Here is a 19,142-nt window from a genome sequence, read left to right as displayed (position 1 = left end):
GTAATCAACACAGTACTAATTTACTCTCAAAGACCGTTTGAACCCAGTTTGGACTCTTATGGACAGTTTGAACCCTGGAGGTTGATGTTTGTACTAGAGGTCTTCACGGGTCCAAAAAGTTGGGGGACCCAGACCTGAACGGACCAGAGAACAATCAGACCCGAACCCAAATGGACTAGACTCTAGGCCAGACCGATTGGACCAGAGAACAATCAGACCTGAACCCAAATGGACTAGACTCTAGGCCAGACCAATTGGACCAGAGAACAATCAGACCTGAACCCAAGTGGGCTAGACTCTAGGCCAGACCAATTGGACCAGAGAACAATCAGAGAACCCCCGATTGGACCAGAGAACAATCAGACCTGAACCCAAATGGACTAGACTCTAGGCCAGACCAATTGGACCAGAGAACAATCAGACCTGAACCCAAATGGGCTAGACTCTAGGCCAGACCCAATTGGACCAGAGAACAATCAGACCTGAACCCAAATGGACTAGACTCTAGGCCAGACCAATTGGACCAGAGAACAATCAGACCTGAACCCAAATGGGCTAGACTCTAGGCCAGACCAATTGGACCAGAGAACAATCAGACCCGAACCCAAATGGGCTAGACTCTAGGCCAGACCCGATTGGACCAGAGAACAATTAGACCCGAACCCAAATGGGCTAGACTCTTGGCCAGACCAATTGGACCAGAGAACAATCAGATCCGAACCCAAATGGGCTAGACTCTAGGCCAGACCCAATTGGACCAGAGAACAATCAGACCTGAACCCAAATGGACTAGACTCTAGGCCAGACCCAGACCAGAGAACAATCAGACCTGAACCCAAATGGGCTAGACTCTAGGCCAGACCCAATTGGACCAGAGAACAATCAGACCTGAACCCAAATGGGCTAGACTCTAGGCCAGACCCAATTGGACCAGAGAACAATCAGACCTGAACCCAAATGGGCTAGTCTAGACCAGACCCGATTGGACCAGAGAACAATCAGACCTGAACCCAAATGGGCTAGACTCTAGGCCAGACCAATTGGACCAGAGAACAACCAGACCTGAACCCCAGTGGGCTAAGACTCTAGGCCAGACCCGATTGGACCAAAGTGATAAAATATTGATGTTTATCAGCAAAGTTGCTCTTCTGGTTAATGAATATCTCTTTATATGTTGGCTAAGCCTTCTATAAGTCATAAATTCACCTTATTAGCGTAAAATCTATATGCTATAGGCTATGCAGAGCCATGGTCGGGTCCATTTGGGCCTATCAGCTGTAGTTACATAGAACTGAGACCAGATGACAAACAGGATCTGACTCGGACCCGAGGGGAAATGATTTGTGTTTGGGTGGAACCTTGAAGACCTATAGTCTGTACTGATCTGATCTCATACCTAGCTTCAAACTGAAAACATAATACCGGTACTATTCTACTGAAACCATTATACCCCTGTAAAAATATAGTAAAACCTCTCCGTCCCGAGTGAGACATTCTCTCATGCCCTCATGAGAGACTGTGATCTTCATCTCAGGTTTGAGGTGTAATCTGCTTCTCCTTTCCAAATTATATCATACTTCTCTGAAAACACTTGTGTATTAAACATTCAGAGACACACACAGGGGTTTCAGTGGGGAAAGACAAGAACATTTCTGAAAAATATAAAAAATCAAGTGGTTTTATTTGCTAATTAAAAAGCACTGACAATATTAGTTACACTGTAAAAATGATTGACAACAATTACAAGTCTTTATCGTACAGTCCGGGGAGATTAGTACCATCATTGCTGTTATTGTGTTATTATCATGTCAATAATACTTTAAATAAAGAAATCAAGGAGCTCTGTACAACAATTGGCAGTGTGGGGGTAGTTGAGGGGAGGAACATTCACATGAACAGAGGATGAAAGAGATCTGTCGGGACTTCAGCAGATGGCACTATATTAAGATCCATAGTAGTGACAATTCAATACTACCTGGATGATTCTGTCCCACTCAATACCTCTTTCGTTGCATTATGAGAAGGGGCTGAAAGAGTTTCACCTCAATCGCATTCAATAATTGATGTCTATAACATTAGATTACAGAGTCAGGAAAGAAACAAACAGCATGTGCGTTGTTATTACGTCTGAACAACGTTGTACAAAAGTATTGCGGTAAGAGCAGCTTTTTGTTATGTATGCTTGCAGTGGTAGTACCATGTGACTAATGTCTGAGTTACAACTACTACTATAACTTGGGCCATACTGACTATGTCAGATGTTCATGATTTAGATTCTCCCTGATGCAACTCAGAAATACTATGAACAACTGCTAAAACAAATGAAATGGAACATTCAAAATAAGGATTTATAAAAAATAATCCTCACACTGCAGATGACTGATGGACTTGAGTGCATTTAAACTTAGCTTATGTCAGACTTCACGTTCCCACTTTAAATAAAGTACAACTTATAAACGCTTGAAAGAGCATACATCAAGGCTTTATAAGCACTACATAAACGCCTCAAAATTAGCGTATGACACTATGAATGGTGTATAAGCATACAGTGTGTTATGTCACATTTGGCAATTCATCCTACAGTGGGAAGTGTAGTCACCTTTTATACACCATTTAGAGTATGAAATATGATTATAGATGATTTGTGAAGCATTTTTGTAGTGCCTATGAAGCCTTTAGGAATACTATATGAAGCCTTCATAAGTTGTACTTTGTTTAACGTGGGACCGACTTCACATACTGTAATATCTGTGTTATGACTGAGCTTTCAGACAAGCTGTTAATTAGAATGACTGCACTTTCAGACAACCTATTAAACTAGAATGACTGCACTTTCAGACAACCTATTAGACTAGAATGACTGCGCTTTCAGACAAGCTGTTAATTAGAATGACTGCGCTTTCAGACAAGCTGTTAATTAGAATGACTGCGCTTTCAGACAAGCTGTTAATTAGAATGACTGCGCTTTCAGACAACCTATTAAACTAGAATGACTGTGCTTTCAGACACGCTGTTAATTAGAATGACAGCGCTTTCAGGCAACCTATTAAACGAGAATGACTGCGCTTTCAGACAACCTATTAAACTAGAATGACTGTGCTTTCAGACAAGCTGTTAAATTAGAATGACTGTGCTTTCAGACAACCTGATAAATTAGAATATGTGTGTATCTGTAAAGTCTATTTATGAGATGTACCAATACTTTGCATATTGTGCTTTCAATGTGTGCAGCCTGGCTGTCTGCCTGACACTTCCTGTGCTGTGTATGCAAACCCATCTGAAACAGAAACGAAGCAAAATGTGTTTCTGGTCACCTTTTACAATAACATGTCTCCAAATCCCAATCTTAAAAAATAAGAACTGTCAATAGGCCAGGTAATGTAGTGGTGAAGACTCTCAGGGCACTGGTAAATGTGTTCACGTCTAGTGTCTAAAGGCCTAGTGAATAAGACCACATCACACCTGTAGCCTGAGTCAATATACATCATACCACCCCCCTATGGTTTTTAGATAAAAACCACAGGCATTTTCAACTAATGGCATTCGTTCTTTAATTCATTCAAGTACTAATTGATCTCTGCTCTAGTGTAATATCTGCCCTTTTTTCACCTCACCCAGCCTTAAATGACTGGTACTGTGCAGGCTAGCCAAGTCTCACTCTTCCTCTTCATCCTCCTGTTCCTCTCAAGAGTAAGGTCCAAGTCCATGTGAGGAACGCAAGGGATAGTCAAAGAAAGAGAGGATGAGGGTTGACCACACCCTCCTATCTGTACCGGTACCTTCACACCACTCCACCTTTGTAAGAGGTGGCACAGTCTTGTGGGTAGTCTCTTCATAGAATGTACCAAGTAAGGGTGGTGGTGTTTCATGGAGAGGTACAACAAAGGGAGAGAGAGGAGTGCACTTAGGGCCTAGGTTATGAGCCATTGTAGACTCACCGCCCACAGGTCACCGTCCCTGCTCTCCCTTCCTCCCTGTTCTTCCCTCTTATGAAGAGCACATACAGAAGGAGAGGCCTTCATCAGAACACACCCCTTTCTTACCCTCCTATGGATCCTCCAGGGGATTCATATCACACTCCTCCATATGGGGGGTGGTTAAGCTGTGGTACAGTCCGCTGAGCTGTCCCCCTCCCCCTGCTACCTGGTATGGACCAGTTCCTCTCGGAGCCAGCTGGGCAAGGGCTGGCCCATCCTGTACAGCAGCTTAGATAATGCTATGTTTTGATCCCTGTAGTGCTCCCTGAGGAACAACTGGGACTGGAGGATGGACAGAGAGAGAGAGAGGGAAAACCATGGATTGGAGTGAGGTAGGGAGAGAGAGAGAGAGATCGATGAGGGAGAGAGAAAAAAGGATAGGAGAGAGGTATAGAATTATCATTACAGACATAGCCAGGATTCAATCAACGTTATCTGGCGCTCACACACATAAAACCACCCCTTACCAGTTACAAACAGAATAATCCTAGAGGTAATTAACAAACATGAATCTTAATGAACAAATATCAGTGAACAACTTGCATTGGCAAATGCCAACTCTTACCTCAGGGTCCATGTCAGGGTACCTCCGCCCCTTGCTCTTCCCCAGACACTTGGTCTTCCCTCCCTCCAGCAGCTGACACCAGAAGCCTTTGTTGGGGTCAAACCTGGAGAAAACACATTATATCTTAATCTGGGAGCCTCAGTTTTAAATGCACAGGACCATTTGCATTTTTAAATGATTGTGGTTACAATACATCTAAGCCCGTATTGCCATATGGAGGTAAGTGGCTAGGGAAGTTATCTGCTCTGCTCTGTGAAGTGACTCACGCTAGGATCCTGTGGTAGTTGACTGTGTTGACCAGGCCCAAAAACCTCTGGATCCTGTCCATGACTGAGGCCGGCTCAGTCTTCAGCTGCTGCCCATCCAGAACCAAGACCTGACTGGAGTGGTAGTGGTTGAGCCATCTCTCTAGGTGGATGGCGTACCAGCCCGGCACCAAGCAACGGTTCTGGAGCACACGCAATCTCACCGGGGCATCATGGGTAGCCACGATAACATCATGGAAGGAGTATTTCAGAGCCACTGGGTCGTCATGAGCGCGCTGGTGCTGTAGGATTAGAACATGACGTAGGATTAGATCATGTCGTAGGATTAGAACCTGACGTAGGATTAAAACCTGACGTAGGATTAGAACCTGACGTAGGATTAGATCCTGACGTAGGATTAGAACCTGACGTAGGATTAGAACCTGACGTAGGATTAGAACCTGACGTAGGATTAGAACCTGACGTAGGATTAGATCATGACGTAGGATTAGAACCTGAAGTAGGATTAGAACCTGACGTAGGATTAGAACCTGACGTAGGATTAGATCATGACGTAGGATTAGATCATGACGTAGGATTAGAACATGACAGTCATACTGAGGAATAGTTATGTATCGTACAGACCTGGTACCAGGAGTAGTAATATACAGCAATATTATAAACCAACCTGGTACCAGGAGTAGTAATTATGTATTATATACAACAGTTATAAGGAGTTATACACCAACCTGGTACCAGGAGTAGTAATTATGTATTATATACAACAGTTATAAGGAGTTATAAACCAACCTGGTACCAGGAGTAGTAATTATGTATTATATACAACAGTTATAAGGAGTTATAAACCAACCTGGTACCAGGAGTAAGCGCGGTCAGCTGGGTTGATGAGGATGGTGATGATCTTGGATTTAGGCAAGAGGGCAGCCGCCCGCTCCGCTGCCACCTCAGAGTCAAAATAGTTGGCACTTTTTTCAAAGTAGTAGTCTGAGCTGGTGTTGGAGGGCAGGGGGAAGTACTCCATGTACCTGTGTGTTCACCAAAAGACAAAACAGATACACTAACTAAACTATACACTAACAGAAAACTGACAGAAGCCAACCCCTGGACTGGAAAGCATGTTTAATGGATGTCAAACTTGGTCTTCAACAAGGTACAGAATGTAGGTCCGTTATAATGTCTAAACAGTTTCGATTTGATTTTAGTGTTTTACATTTGAGTAATTTAGCAGACTCTCATTTAAAGTACTGAATACTGAGTTAGTTCCCCCCCCACAACATAAAACCAAGGTTATAAGGGTACACTTTTGTATTTTTAGATCATAAGGAATAAGATTAGATGGATTGGGGGGGGGGGCTGATCCTAGATCAACACTCCTACTCTGAGACCCTTTAAGAATACGTCCCAGAGCTCTTTCTCTGTGGTAGTCGTACCAGTCGATGCCTCTGTGGTAGTTGTGTCCGTTGAAGAACTGGATCTCCTCAAAGGTCTCCTTGTTGGGGTAGTTACTGGTCAGGTCAGGGTGCATGCCCAGGAACAGGTAGAGGGCTGTAGAACCTGGGATGGAGAGGGATGGAGAGGGAGGGAAGGGGGATGAAGCGGGGAGAGAGAGAGACAGTGAAGAGAGAGTGTATATTTTGAAGCATTAAAACATTGACTTTGCAGCAGCCATGACAATGAATGATCAAATAAATCATCTCATGAGTGTCCTGTTCCCATTAGTGTTGGTGAGTGTTTCTCATAAACCGCCTTCTGCTTTCTCTGCGGAGGAGATAGTGTCAGTCGGTCATGTGTGACAGGCCAGTTCCCGTAATTTTGTTCTGTACTGAGAATGTGCAACTCCGAGAGAACAACACCTCCTCTGCAGACCAAAGTCTCAGAAACCTCCCACAGGCCAGAGCAAATACCTGTCAGCTCGAACTACTCATCACTGCAATAATTACATAGGAGGAAGGGAAGTGAATCACAAGTGAGGTGAAATCAAGGCTCCGTCCCAAATGGTACCCTATTCCCTATATAATGCACTACTTTTGACCAGGGTATGGCTCTGGTCAAGAGTAGTGCATTATACAGGGAATAGGGTGCCATTTGGTATGGGGAGCGAGCAGAAGTGAGATTGTGGACAGAGTCATGGCAAGTGATGTCCACTAGGTGGTTCTGGTGTTCCATCTCTCACCTGTCTTCTGAGGCCCAATGACAAGCAGCTTGGGGAAACGGTCGCATGTCTTCTCCTTTGACCAGATGTCCTTGTGCCTTTTGTCCTCGCAGGGATCCTGTAGGACCAGGGTTTATGAGTCCTTAGTCATTCTTACATGTATCCAGTTGTTTAACCTCTAAAACTCTATGCCGTTGGGGGGGCTTGGGTACTAAGCTAACATATGAAATTGTTTTAAGATGGTCATTCCATGGATAATTTAGCTATTTTATTTAGAATTTTAGGACCCCTTTAGGTATAACATTTTTCTATTAATGTTTTTATTTACCACTGCCAATAGAAACGCATTGAATAACACATTCATAAATGGCAAAACAGAAATCATAAGGATTAATGTTTTGAAGAGATAGAAGAAAGCTCAGGAAATATTTTTGTTTTTTGAAAACATATTTAACCCCTTATTTTTTGGGACACAAAACTACATCCATTCTTCCATTCGTTTGTATGGGTTACCTTCAAATTAGTCCCCTGACACTTGTGGGGGATGTAGAGCAAAACGGAGAACACCATCGTGTTCGGGAGTCTCCCCTTTCCACAGAGGGGTCCATATTAGTTTGTCCAACCGGACGCTTTCATGAGAAGACAGATTATCGGGATGTCTCCTGGTCTGACCAACCGCTGTAGCTCGGCCCCCTTCCCCCACAGATGCAGAAGGCCAACATTGGCAGATGCGGTGAAAATAACTGATGACTCTAAAAGCTTAAACTGACGGATTTTGAAGGGGCTTTTTAAAATGATGTTAGATTGACGCATGGGTGCGTCAATAGACTCTTAAGGATTAATGAACCCTGAATAAATATATACAACATCCTGAGGACGTGCGGCTACATTGGAACGGTCAATGGAGATGCCCTTTGAACACAAATACAATACTTGGCAGCAGCTTGTGGTCTACAGGACTAGGATCCACACAGGACTCATGTTAAAGGCCTATCTAAATGAGACTAAGCTGTGTACAGTCAGGTTAAAAGGATGTTCCGCTCAAAATACAACCTAACATGATTTTTCCACTTGTAGTTGATTTCCCAAGATATTTATCATATCCCAGTATTCGTCAATGCACACATCCAGTTCCAGCCAGTCTCTCTCTGTCCCACAGACTGACCTGCCAGAGTGGGTCTCTCTCGTTAGGGAAGAGGCTGAAGTATCTCTGGGCCAGCTGGATGGGAGGCAGGGTCTGCAGCCGCAGGTTGGTCCAGGTTTGCAGGAAGGCCACCAGGCTCTTAAAGGTGTACAGGCCCAGCCGGTCATTACCGTAGTTAGACAGGTGGGTCATGAAGATACTGATCTGGGAGGGGGGGGGAGAAAGAGAGAGGGGGGAAGAGAGAGAGAGAGAGAGAGAGAGAGGAGGGAAGAGAGAGAGAGACAGAGACAGAGAGACAGATAGAGGGAAGGACAAAGTTTAACTTAAATCCATTCTGATAGTGGGAGTGGCCAGCAGTGATTGGATGTATAGTGTGTGTGTGTGTGTTAACTCACAGGGTTGAGTAGAACAGTGAGGAACAGCTCTCCTCCGTTAATGAGTTTGTCCAGTTCGTTGGGACTGCCTGGGTACTCCTTATAGAAGATGGTGTGCGTGAACAGGCCACAGGTCTGCCTGGGCAAGACCTGCAAACAAACAAACAAACACACTTATAAGGCAATGACACACACACAAGCATGCACGCACACACACCAGCACCACTGGTCTATTCAATGCAAAACATTCCAAACCCCAGGCAATATCAACACTTTTGCTTTCATAATCTTCATATTATTATTATAATTTGGAAAAGCCTATATGGAATTCATTAAAAATACACACGCAGCTAGAGAGTCTGGGGATCTGAATATCAATCATCTACAGGAAGAGAGAGATGCCGACAGACAGCACGAGAGGAAAACCTACTGGCAGCACAACATAGTGTACTACTGGGGTTTCAGATAGTGTTTTAAAGAAGATTAACTTGTGTATTGGTGGTGTGCCGTCAGGGTTTATGTTGTGGAGGGAAAAGTCTCTCTGTTGTTGATGTTGTTGTTGTTGCATTGTTAAAGGCGTATCCAAGAGGTAGTGTTTGGGGACCAGTCAAGAGTGTCTGGTACAGTTTGGGGACCAGTGAGGGTGGTTGGTAGTGTCTGGGCGCCAGTGAGGGTGGTTGGCAGTGTCTAGGGGCCAGTCAGGGTGGTTGGTAGTGTCTGGGGGTCAGGTGGAGATAGGTGGGGTAATAGAGTTATGAAGGTGGTGAGATAGGTGGGGTAATAGAGTTATGAAGGTGGTGAGATAGGTGGGGTAATAGAGTTAAGAAGGTGGTGAGATAGGTGGGGTAATAGAGTTATGAAGGTGGTGAGATAGGTGGGGTAATAGAGTTATGAAGGTGGTGAGATAGGTGGGGTTAGAGTTATGAAGGTGGTGAGATAGGTGGGGTAATAGAGTTATGAAGGTGGTGAGATATGTAAAGAGTGTGGTGAGATAGGTGGGGTAATAGAGTTATGAAGGTGGTGAGATAGGTGGGGTAATAGAGTTATGAAGGTGGTGAGATAGGTGGGGTAATAGAGTTATGAAGGTGGTGAGATAGGTGGGGTAATAGAGTTATGAAGGTGGTGAGATAGGTGGGGTAATAGAGTTATGAAGGTGGTGAGATAGGTGGGGTAATAGAGTTAAGAAGGTGGTGAAGAGAGTGGAAATGAGAAGGCAGCACCATCTTGTTTACACCTATTCTGTAACTTCAGATCTGCAAAGGAAGACAGAACAAACCCAGAGACGGAGAGAGTGGAACCTCTGTGCGTGTAATTTTTACTGTAAATTTGTATTGTTTTTTTCACTTTTGTTTATTATTTACTTCACTTGCTTTGGCAATGTTAACATATGTTTCCCATGTCAATAAAGCCCTTGAATTGAATTGAATAGAGTAACCGTCAGTAGGGTCCCCTGTGACTCACGCTGATACCGCTGTGTATGAATCCTCGTCTGAAGCGGGCAGGTTTGAGGTGGGGGTACTCCTCTGTGCTGGTCACCCTGATGCCCCACACCTTCTTCCAGGCATCGTACAGCTGCAGGTGGACCGGGTACACCCCAGAGTGGTGGGGTGCCACCGCATAGCCCATGTTAGTGGGGATACCGTGCTCCTGGAAAGAGAGGGGGGGAGGCAGAAGAGGGGTAGAGGAGAGACAGATAGAAGATAGGTAGGAAGAAGGAATCATAATTAAAATCACAGCCAGGAGTCAGACTGATATGACCTGACACACAGAACTCATGACCAAGTGATTTCTCTCATTCAGCACAAGCCCTCACAGTATTGCTCCTCATTAGCAATGATAAGGCTAGCCCAATACAGCACATAAATTGTACCGTAGATTGTCATGATACAACAGGATGTGTGAGATAAAGAGCAGCATTAGTTCTGGTGCTTTCGACAAGTCATCATTTCAGAGGTGTTAGCATCGTTAGAATTTCAGAAGGGGAGGGGACATTCAGCCCGTAACATACAAAGTGAGAGGATGGAGCTCTACGCTCCAGTTCCGATCCACGTTCTAGCTCTTCTCTTAACAAGTATGGACCCAGAACTTAATCAAGCATCTGACCAATTACACAATACTTTAGTTCTGGATTAACCGAGATTAGGCTAACGTCAGCATTTCTAATGAGGAACAACACAGTGATCTGGGCTAACTGTTAGCATCGCACTGCTAGCCCCCAGACAGACAGCGACTCACCATAGCGAACCTCTTGTTGAGCAGCATCTGTTCAGCTAGCACTGACTGGTTGTGGAAGAGGTGGGGCTGCATGTGGCTCCACATGTGGGGGAACCACCAGAACTCCTTGACGTAGGAGAGGAGCAGGTCATCCCCCAGGTCCTCCTCATCTGACCCTGGACATATAGGGAGATGGATGAGAGGAGAAAAGGTAAGAGGATGGGAGGTGTGCAGAGGGAGGACAGGGACGGAGCAGGAGAGTAGCAGCGAAAGAATGAAGAGACAGAAAGAGGGAGAAAAACTTTTTTTGATGAACAGTGTGGTGTATGTCCTCAAGTTATAAAAGCAATATGTATACTGCTTGGATTTGTTAATGCAATCCCATAAGAACCTGTGAAGTGTGTACATTAATGCTGGTGCGAGTTTCATACCGCAGGCTCCCTTCTGTCTTACCTGCATGGAAGAACTTCCCTGAATAGCCCAGGTTGAAGGTGAAGTTGGGTACATGGTTACGCAGCTCTCGCTGGGTCTCCAACAGGGCCTGACACAGGGAGGGGTGTGGGGGTGAGCAGGGCAACACACACACATACACACACCTCATCTTGTTGGTCTGTAACTCTCCCCGTTCACATCCTCATCAACCCCTGGTGGCCTCTATTCTCTCCTCCATTCCGCTTGAGATCTCTCTCCTCTGATTTGAGTTTGTTTAATTTATTCTCTGTATATGAATCCACGCTTCATCTCTCTCTTTCTCCCAGTATCCCTCTCCTGCCGTGTCAGGTTCCTTCCATAACCTCACTGTTCAGATGCCAAGAGATGAAGGAAGCCTTGATATAGTCCTGGTATTCTAATGTTCTACCCCAGCACATGAGAGGAGGTACAACTCTGATGAGGGATGCAGAACAACACAGACAACCAAAAAAAGTCATATTCTGTGTTGAAATATGAATGGATATGGTTCTTGAGAGAGTGTGCCGCCCTATCAGAACACCTGTCAACTCTGAGGAGCCTACTGAGATGAATACAGAGAGAGAGGGGGTGGAGGGAGAGAATAGGTTTAATATAATACTAGGAGCGGCAAGATGCCTGTCATGTGCTGTACCAACCCACTTACGGTGTCTTCGCAAAGTGTTCAGACCCCTTCCCCCTTTTCCACATTGTGACTTTACAGCCTTGTTCTAAAAATAAATACAAATATATAAACAATCCATCAGTCTACACACAATACCCCATAACAACAAAGTGAAAACAGGTTTTTAGCCAATTTTGCAAAAAAAAAAATATAAAACAATACATGTGAAAAATTCAATTGAATGGACATGATTTGGAAAGGCACATGCCTGTCTATATAAGGTCCCACAGTTGACAGTGAAGGTCACAGCTAAAACCAAGCCATGATGTCGAAGGAATTGTCCGTAGAGCTCCGAAACAGGATTGTCTCGAGGCACAGATCTGGAGAAGGGCACCAAAACATTTCTGCAGCATTGAATGTCCCCAAGAACATAGTGGCCTCCATCGTTCTTAAATTATACAAGTTTGGAACCACCAAGACTCTTCCTAGAGCTGGCCGCCTGGCCAAACTGAGCAATCGGAGGAGAAGGGCCTGGTCAGGGAGGTGACCAAGAACCCGATAGTAACTCTGACAGAGCTCCAGAGTGAAATGAAATAACCTTCCAGAAGGACAATCATCTGCAGCCCTCCACCAATCAGGCCTTTATGGTAGAGTGGCCAGACGGAAGCCACTTCTCAGTAAAAGGCACATGACAGCCCGCTTGGAGTTTGCCAAAGGGCACCTAAAGGACTCTCAGACCAGGAGAAACAAGATTCTCTGGTCTGATGAAACCAAGATTGAACTCTTTGGCTTGAATGCCAAGCATCACATCTGGTGGAAACCTGGCACCATCCCTACGGTGAAGCATGGTGGTAACAGCATCATGCTGTGGAGATGTTTTTCAGCGGCAGGGACTGGAAAACTAGTCAGGATTGAAAGATTAACTGAGATCCTTGATGAAAACCTGCTCCAGAGTGCTCGGGACATCTGACTGGGTCTAAGGTTCACCTTCCAACAGGACAATGACCCTAAGCACACAGTCAAGACAATGCAGGAATGGCTTCGGGACAAGTCTCTGAATGTGCTTGTGTGGCCTAGCCAGAGCCTGGACTTGAACCTGATCGAACATCTCTGGAGAGTCCTGAACATTTCTATGCAGCAATGCTCCCCATCCAACCTGACAGAGCTTGAGAGGATCTGCAGAGAAGAATGGTAGAAACTCCCCAAATACAGGTGTGCCAAGCTTGTAGCGTCATGCCCAAGAAGAGTCGAGGCTGTAATCGCTGCCAAAGATGCTTGAACAAAGGTCTGAATACTTATGCATTTGTGATATCAGTTTTAAATGTTTTAAACATAAAATTTCTAAAAAACTATTTTTTCTTCGTAATTATGGGGTATTGTACGTAGATTGCTGAGGTTAAAAATACATTTAATACATTTTAGAATAAGTCTGTAACGTAACAAAATGTGGGTCTGAATACTTTCCGAATGCACGATACCTGCCTAACAATGCTTCATTACAAACATATAATGCAGCATAATTACAAGGTGTCAGAGATAGAATAAAGAAATGTCAATTTCCAATGTTTCCAAGTATATATCACCTTAACATCATCCACCTTCATCCTCGTGCCCTCCTTCCCAACAAAGATGTCATCTATATCGACCAGTAGGTGTCGCTCCAGGGAGAGAGAGAGCCTCTTTCCCGTCAGGAAGCCCACCGCGTCCACAAACACCAGCTTGTGCAGCCAGAAGTTGAGGTTGTTCCCAAACAGAACCCTCTGGATCCCATCATGGAGCCCCAGGTCCTGCACCACGGAGGGAAGCAGTGCGACCGTCGTACCCAGTGAGGGGACACTCTCTGCGGACTGGGTCTTGGCCAGGAGGACGGGCTCGTAGGTGGAGTGGTTGGACTGAAAGACGGTCCAGTCGTCACCGGGGAGGGGGCCTGGGAGGGGTTGGCCGGAGCGCGTGATGAAGAGGAGGGGGGACTTGGAGTTGACCGTGCAGTCTTTCAGGCCCAGGTTGGAGTGGAGGAAGAGGGGGAAGCCTTTGAGCTGGGCACTCAGCAGGCTATTCTCATTGGCCTACATGAGGGAGGAGGGTGGTCAATTACATCATCAAGAAGGGACAGAGAGTTACAATTTCATTCCAGTAAATTCTATTCAGATCATTGTCGATAGAAATCTGTTGCATTGCATTGAATGGACAAAACTTCCAATCATGTGGAATAGAAAATCCTTTTAGCTCTGTGGAATACATTTCCAAGTGTCACCCTATTGAATAAGCTTGACTATGAAATACATTCTATAGAGATGAAGGGGGTGGTAATTCAATTCATTAGATCCTATGGATGTCCAATCTCTTTCTCCTAAACTGCCTCTCCCAATCCTCCCTCCCTCCCTCCCTCCCTCCCTCCCTCCCTCCCACCCACCCTCCCTCACTCACTCACTGGAGGCTTAGTCAATAACTATCTTACATGGCTGTGTGGGCGTCTAAGAAAACAATGTTATTAAGTTAACACTCACCCACACACACAAAAAAATATTAAAGCAACTTTCCCCCAATGCCCACGGAAGTATGAAACATATTCCTGTTCAACATTGATGTCATTGAGATTCATTTCTCACCCTCACTTTCTATCCCTGATAGACTGATCACAAACCCCACTAGATTGACCAGGTATTCATGCTTACCCACCTACCACTCCTCCCTCTACCCCTGCTCTTTCACAAGACCTGCAAACTGTACTTTGGTTACCAGGCTCTACTTGGATTACTAAGATAGAGGAGTAGAGAGAGAGGAAGAGAGAGAGAGACAGTGAGAGAGAGAAAGAGAGAGAATGAGAGAGACAGAGAGCAAGAGTGAGAGCACATGAGACAGAGAGAGCCTGCTATAAGATGAGGGACAGAGTCTGACAGACTAATCAACCTGCACATGTACTCTACTGTATGCTTATTGTTACTGTTCAATGTATGCTCATTTTGACCCTTGGTTATTGTTGTTACTGTTGTCCCGTTGACAATTTTGATTCTTATTATTTTCATATTGTAAATATCCAAAGTAAGCTTTGGCAATATGTACATTGTTACGGCATGCCAATAAAGCAAATTGAATTGAATTGAGAGCATGAGAGACAGAGGACCAGTGAGAGAGACAGAGAGAAGAGAGAGAGCGAGAGAGGGAGAGAAAGAGACAGAGAGAGAGAGCAAGAGAGAGAGGAAGAAGGAGAGAGACAGCACACAAGAGAGAGAGACACAGAGAGGAAGAAAGAGAGAGAATGAGACAGCGCATGAGAGAGACAGAGAGAGAAAGAGAGAAGAAGAGGAAGAAAAAGCAAGAGCATGAGACAGAGAGAGACAGACAAGTCTTTCTCACTCTGAGGATGTCAGTAATATCTATTCCGTTAGGGAGGAAAGAGGAATGAAGAGAGATGTTCTGATAGACAGATGGAGAGGTGGAGATCGAGAGAAACTCAGTAGGGTGTTTCTGACCTGGAAGACATAGTACTAACCCTAGAACCCTTAAATGAAACAATAACCAAGCATCACGCCACCTCTGTTTTGGCCAAAAAAAACAAACTGTGGGATGGGCCAGAAGAGATATGGATGCAAGGACCATCCACATCATTAAAATTAAAGTTGTAACCATGTCTACACTTACAAGCTTATATTTTGGGTTCTGATGGGGTACAACAGTCGATCTAACCTCACGAGGCATTTGAAGTTATATTCTTTAAATATCAATGGGTATATGTCATTAATTTATGAGCTACACTACCGGTCAAAAGATTTAGAACACCTACTCATTCAAAGGTTTTTCTTTATTTTCTTAATTGTAGAATAATAGTGAACACATATACTGAGCTGGCTGCTTTTCCTTCACTCTGTGGTCCGACTCATCCCAAACCATCTCAATTGGGTTGAGGTCGGGGGATTGTGGAGGCCAGGTCATCTGATAGGGCACTCCATCCCTCTCCTTCTTGGTAAAATAGCCCTTACACACCCTGAAGGTGTGTTTGGTCATTGTCCTGTTGAAAAACAAATGATAGTCCCACTAAACCCAAACCAGATGAGATGGAGTATCGCTGCAGAATGCTGTGGTAGCCACGCTGGTTAAGTGTGCCTTGAATTTTAAATAGAGTGAGGGAAAAAAGTATTTGATCTCCTGCTGATTTTGTACAGTTTGCCCACTGACGAAGAAATGATCAGTCTATAATTTTAATGGTAGGTTTATTTGAACAGTGAGAGACAGAATAACAACAACAAAAATCCAGAAAAATGCATGTCAAAAATGTTATACATTTATTTGCATTTTAATGAGGGAAATAAGTATTTGACCCCTCTGGAAAACATGACTTAGTACTTGGTGGCAAAACCCTTGTTGGCAACCACAGAGGTCAGACGTTTCTTGTAGTTGGCCACCAGGTTTGCACACATCTCAGGAGGGATTTTGTCCCACTCCTGTTTGCAGATATTCTCCAAGTCATTAAGGTTTCGAGGCTGACGTTTGGCACTCGAACCTTCAGCTCCCTCCACAGATGTTCTATGGGATTAAGGTCTGGAGACTGACTAGGCCACTCCTGGACCTTAATGTGCTTCTTCTTGAGCCACTCCTTTGTTGCCTTGGCCGTGTGTTTTGGGTCATTGTCATGCTGGAATACCCATCCACGACCCATTTTCAATGCCCTGGCTGAGGGACGGCGGTTCTCACCCAAGATTTGACGGTACATAGCCCCGTCCATCGTCCCTTTGATGCGGTGAAGTTGTCCTGTCCCCTTAGCAGAAAAATACCCCCAAAGTATAATGTTTCCACCTCCACGTTTGATGGTGGGGATGGTGTTCTTGGTGTCATAGGCAGCATTCCTCCCCCTCCAAACACGGCGAGTTGAGTTGATGCCGAAGAGCTCCATTTTGGTCTCATCTGACCACTACACTTTCACCCAGTTGTCCTCTGAATCATTCAGATGTTCATTGGCAAACTTCAGACGGGCATGTACATGTGCTTTCTTGAGCAGGGGGACCTTGCGGGTGCTGCAGGATTTCAGTCCTTCACGGCGTAGTGTGTTACCAATTGTTTTCTTGGTGACTATGGTCCCAGCTGTTTTGAGATCATTGACAAGATCCTCCCGTGTAGTTCTGGGCTGATTCCTCACCGTTCTCATGATCATTGCAACTCTACGAAGTGAGATCTTGCATGGAGCTCCAGGCCGAGGGAGATTGACAGTTATTTTGTGTTTCTTCCATTTGCGAATAATCGCATCAACTGTTGTCGCCTTCTCACCAAGCTGCATGGCGATGGTCTTGTAAGCCATTCCAGCCTTGTGTAGGTCTACAATCTTGTCCCTGACATCCTTGGATAGTTCTTTGGTCTTAGCCAATGGTGTAGAGTTTGGAATCTGATTGATTGCTTCTGTGGAAAGGTGTCTATTATACAGGTAACAAACTGAGATTAGGAGCACTCCCTTTAAGAGTGTGCTCCTAATCTCAGCTCGTTACCTGTATAAAAGACACCTGGGAGCCAGAAATCATTCTGATTGAGGGGGGGTCAAATACTTATTTCTCTCATTAAAATGCAAAACAATTTCTAACATTTTTGACATGCATTTTCTGGATTTTGTTGTTGTTATTGTCTCTCACTGTTCAAATAAACCAACCATTAAAATTATAGACTGATCATTTCTTTGTCAGTCGGCAAACCGTACAAAATCAGCAGGGGATCAAATACTTTTTTCCCCTCACTGTAAATCACAGACAGTGTCACCAGCAAAGCACCCCCACACCATAACACCTCCTCCTCCGTGCTTTATGGTTGGCAATACACATGCGGAGATCATCCGTTCACCCACACCGCGTCTCACAAAGACACGGCAGTTGGAACAAAAAAGTTCCAATTTGGACGCCAGACCAAAGGACAAATTATCAACTGTCTAATGTCCATTGCATGTGTTTCTTGGCCCAAGCAAGCCTCTTTTTATTATTGGTGTCATTTCTTTGCAGCAATTCGACCATGAAGGCCTGATTCACAGTCTCCTCTGAACAGTTGATGTTGAGATGTGTCTGTTACTTGAACTCTGTGAAGCATTTATTTAGGCTGCAATTTCTGAGGCTGGTACCTAATGAACCTATCCTCTGAAGCAGAGGTAAGTCTGGGTCTTTTCTTCCTGTGGCGGTCCTCATGAGAGCCAGTTTCATCACAGCACTTGAAGGTTCTTGCGACTGCACCTGAAGAAACTTTCAAAGTTCTTGAAATGTTCCACATTGCCTGACCTTCATGTCGTAAAGTAATAATGGACTGTCATTTCTCTTTGCTTATTTGAGCTGTTCTTGCCATTTGAGCTGTTCTTGCCATAGACTTTTACTAAATACGACTATCTTCTGTATAACCCCTCCCCCCCCACACACCTTGTCACAACACAACTGATTGGCTCAAACGCATTAACCTCTTGGAAAGAAGGAAAGAAATTCCACAAATTTACCTTTAACAAGGCACACCTGATAATTAAAATATATTCCAGGTGACTACCTCATGAAGCTGGTCGAGAGAATGACAAGAGTCTGTAAAGCTGTCATCAAGGCAAAGGGTGGTTATTTGAAGAATCTCAAATATAAAATATATTTAGATTTGTTTAGCACTTTTTTGGTTACGACATGATTCCATGTGTTATTTCATAGTTGTGATGTCTTTACTATTATTATACAAGGTAGAAAATACTAATAATTAAGAAAACCCTTGAATGAGTAGGTGTTCTAAAACTTTTGACTGGTTAGTGTATATTCTTCAACAATTAGTGTATATTCTTCAACAATCAATGGGTATATATCATTAATTTATAAGTTATACTCGTCAACAATCAGTGGGTATACAGTTGAAGTCAGAAGTTGACATACACTTAGGTTGGAGTCATTAAAACTAGTTTTTCAACCACTCCACAAATTTCTTGTTAACAAACTATAGTTTTGGCAAGTTGGTTAGGACATCTACTTTGTGCATGACACAAGTCATTTTTTCCAACAATTGTTTACAGACAGATTATTTAACTTATAACTCACTGTATCACAATTCCAGTGGGTCAAATTCCTGAAAATACAGGCTTCAGAAGCTTCTTTATAGGCTAATTGACATGATTTGAGTCAATTGGAGGTGTAACTGTGGATGTATTTCAATGCCTACCTTTGACTCAGTGTCTCTCTGCTTGACATCATGGGAAAATCAAAAGAAATCAGCCAAGACCCAGAAAAAAAATTGTAGACCTCCACTAGTCTGGTTCATCCTTGGGAGAAATTTCCAAATGCCTGAAGGTACCACGTTCATCTGTACAAACAATAGCACGCAAGTATAAACACCATGGGACCACGCAGCCGTCACACCGCTCAGGAAGGAGACGCCTTGTCTCCTA

At 44.2% G+C, this 19,142-nt stretch overlaps 1 protein-coding gene across 3 annotated transcripts in view; it reads right to left on the bottom strand.

Annotated features, from left to right (window-relative positions):
• Positions 1-1,660: 1,660 nt before the first annotated feature.
• The window catches only part of LOC135545736 (bifunctional heparan sulfate N-deacetylase/N-sulfotransferase 1-like), an 87,522-nt gene continuing 70,040 nt past the window's right edge, over positions 1,661-19,142 (bottom strand). For all 3 annotated transcript variants that reach the window (XM_064973559.1, XM_064973561.1, XM_064973560.1), the window contains 12 exons: positions 13,348-13,830; positions 11,146-11,233; positions 10,714-10,868; positions 9,940-10,125; positions 8,500-8,628; positions 8,126-8,308; positions 6,982-7,078; positions 6,239-6,362; positions 5,659-5,833; positions 4,809-5,089; positions 4,543-4,645; positions 1,661-4,259 (listed from right to left, as the gene is read on the bottom strand). In XM_064973559.1, coding sequence (XP_064829631.1) covers positions 4,140-4,259; positions 4,543-4,645; positions 4,809-5,089; positions 5,659-5,833; positions 6,239-6,362; positions 6,982-7,078; positions 8,126-8,308; positions 8,500-8,628; positions 9,940-10,125; positions 10,714-10,868; positions 11,146-11,233; positions 13,348-13,830 — 2,124 coding nt within the window. In that variant the 3' untranslated portion in view covers positions 1,661-4,139. The remainder of the gene's footprint in view (positions 4,260-4,542; positions 4,646-4,808; positions 5,090-5,658; positions 5,834-6,238; positions 6,363-6,981; positions 7,079-8,125; positions 8,309-8,499; positions 8,629-9,939; positions 10,126-10,713; positions 10,869-11,145; positions 11,234-13,347; positions 13,831-19,142) is intronic.

This window comes from Oncorhynchus masou, chromosome 9 (assembly GCF_036934945.1).
Source record: "Oncorhynchus masou masou isolate Uvic2021 chromosome 9, UVic_Omas_1.1, whole genome shotgun sequence".
NCBI lineage: Eukaryota > Metazoa > Chordata > Actinopteri > Salmoniformes > Salmonidae > Oncorhynchus > Oncorhynchus masou.
Note: the sequence above shows the minus strand (reverse complement) of the source record. Positions and strands in the feature narration are given on the sequence as shown.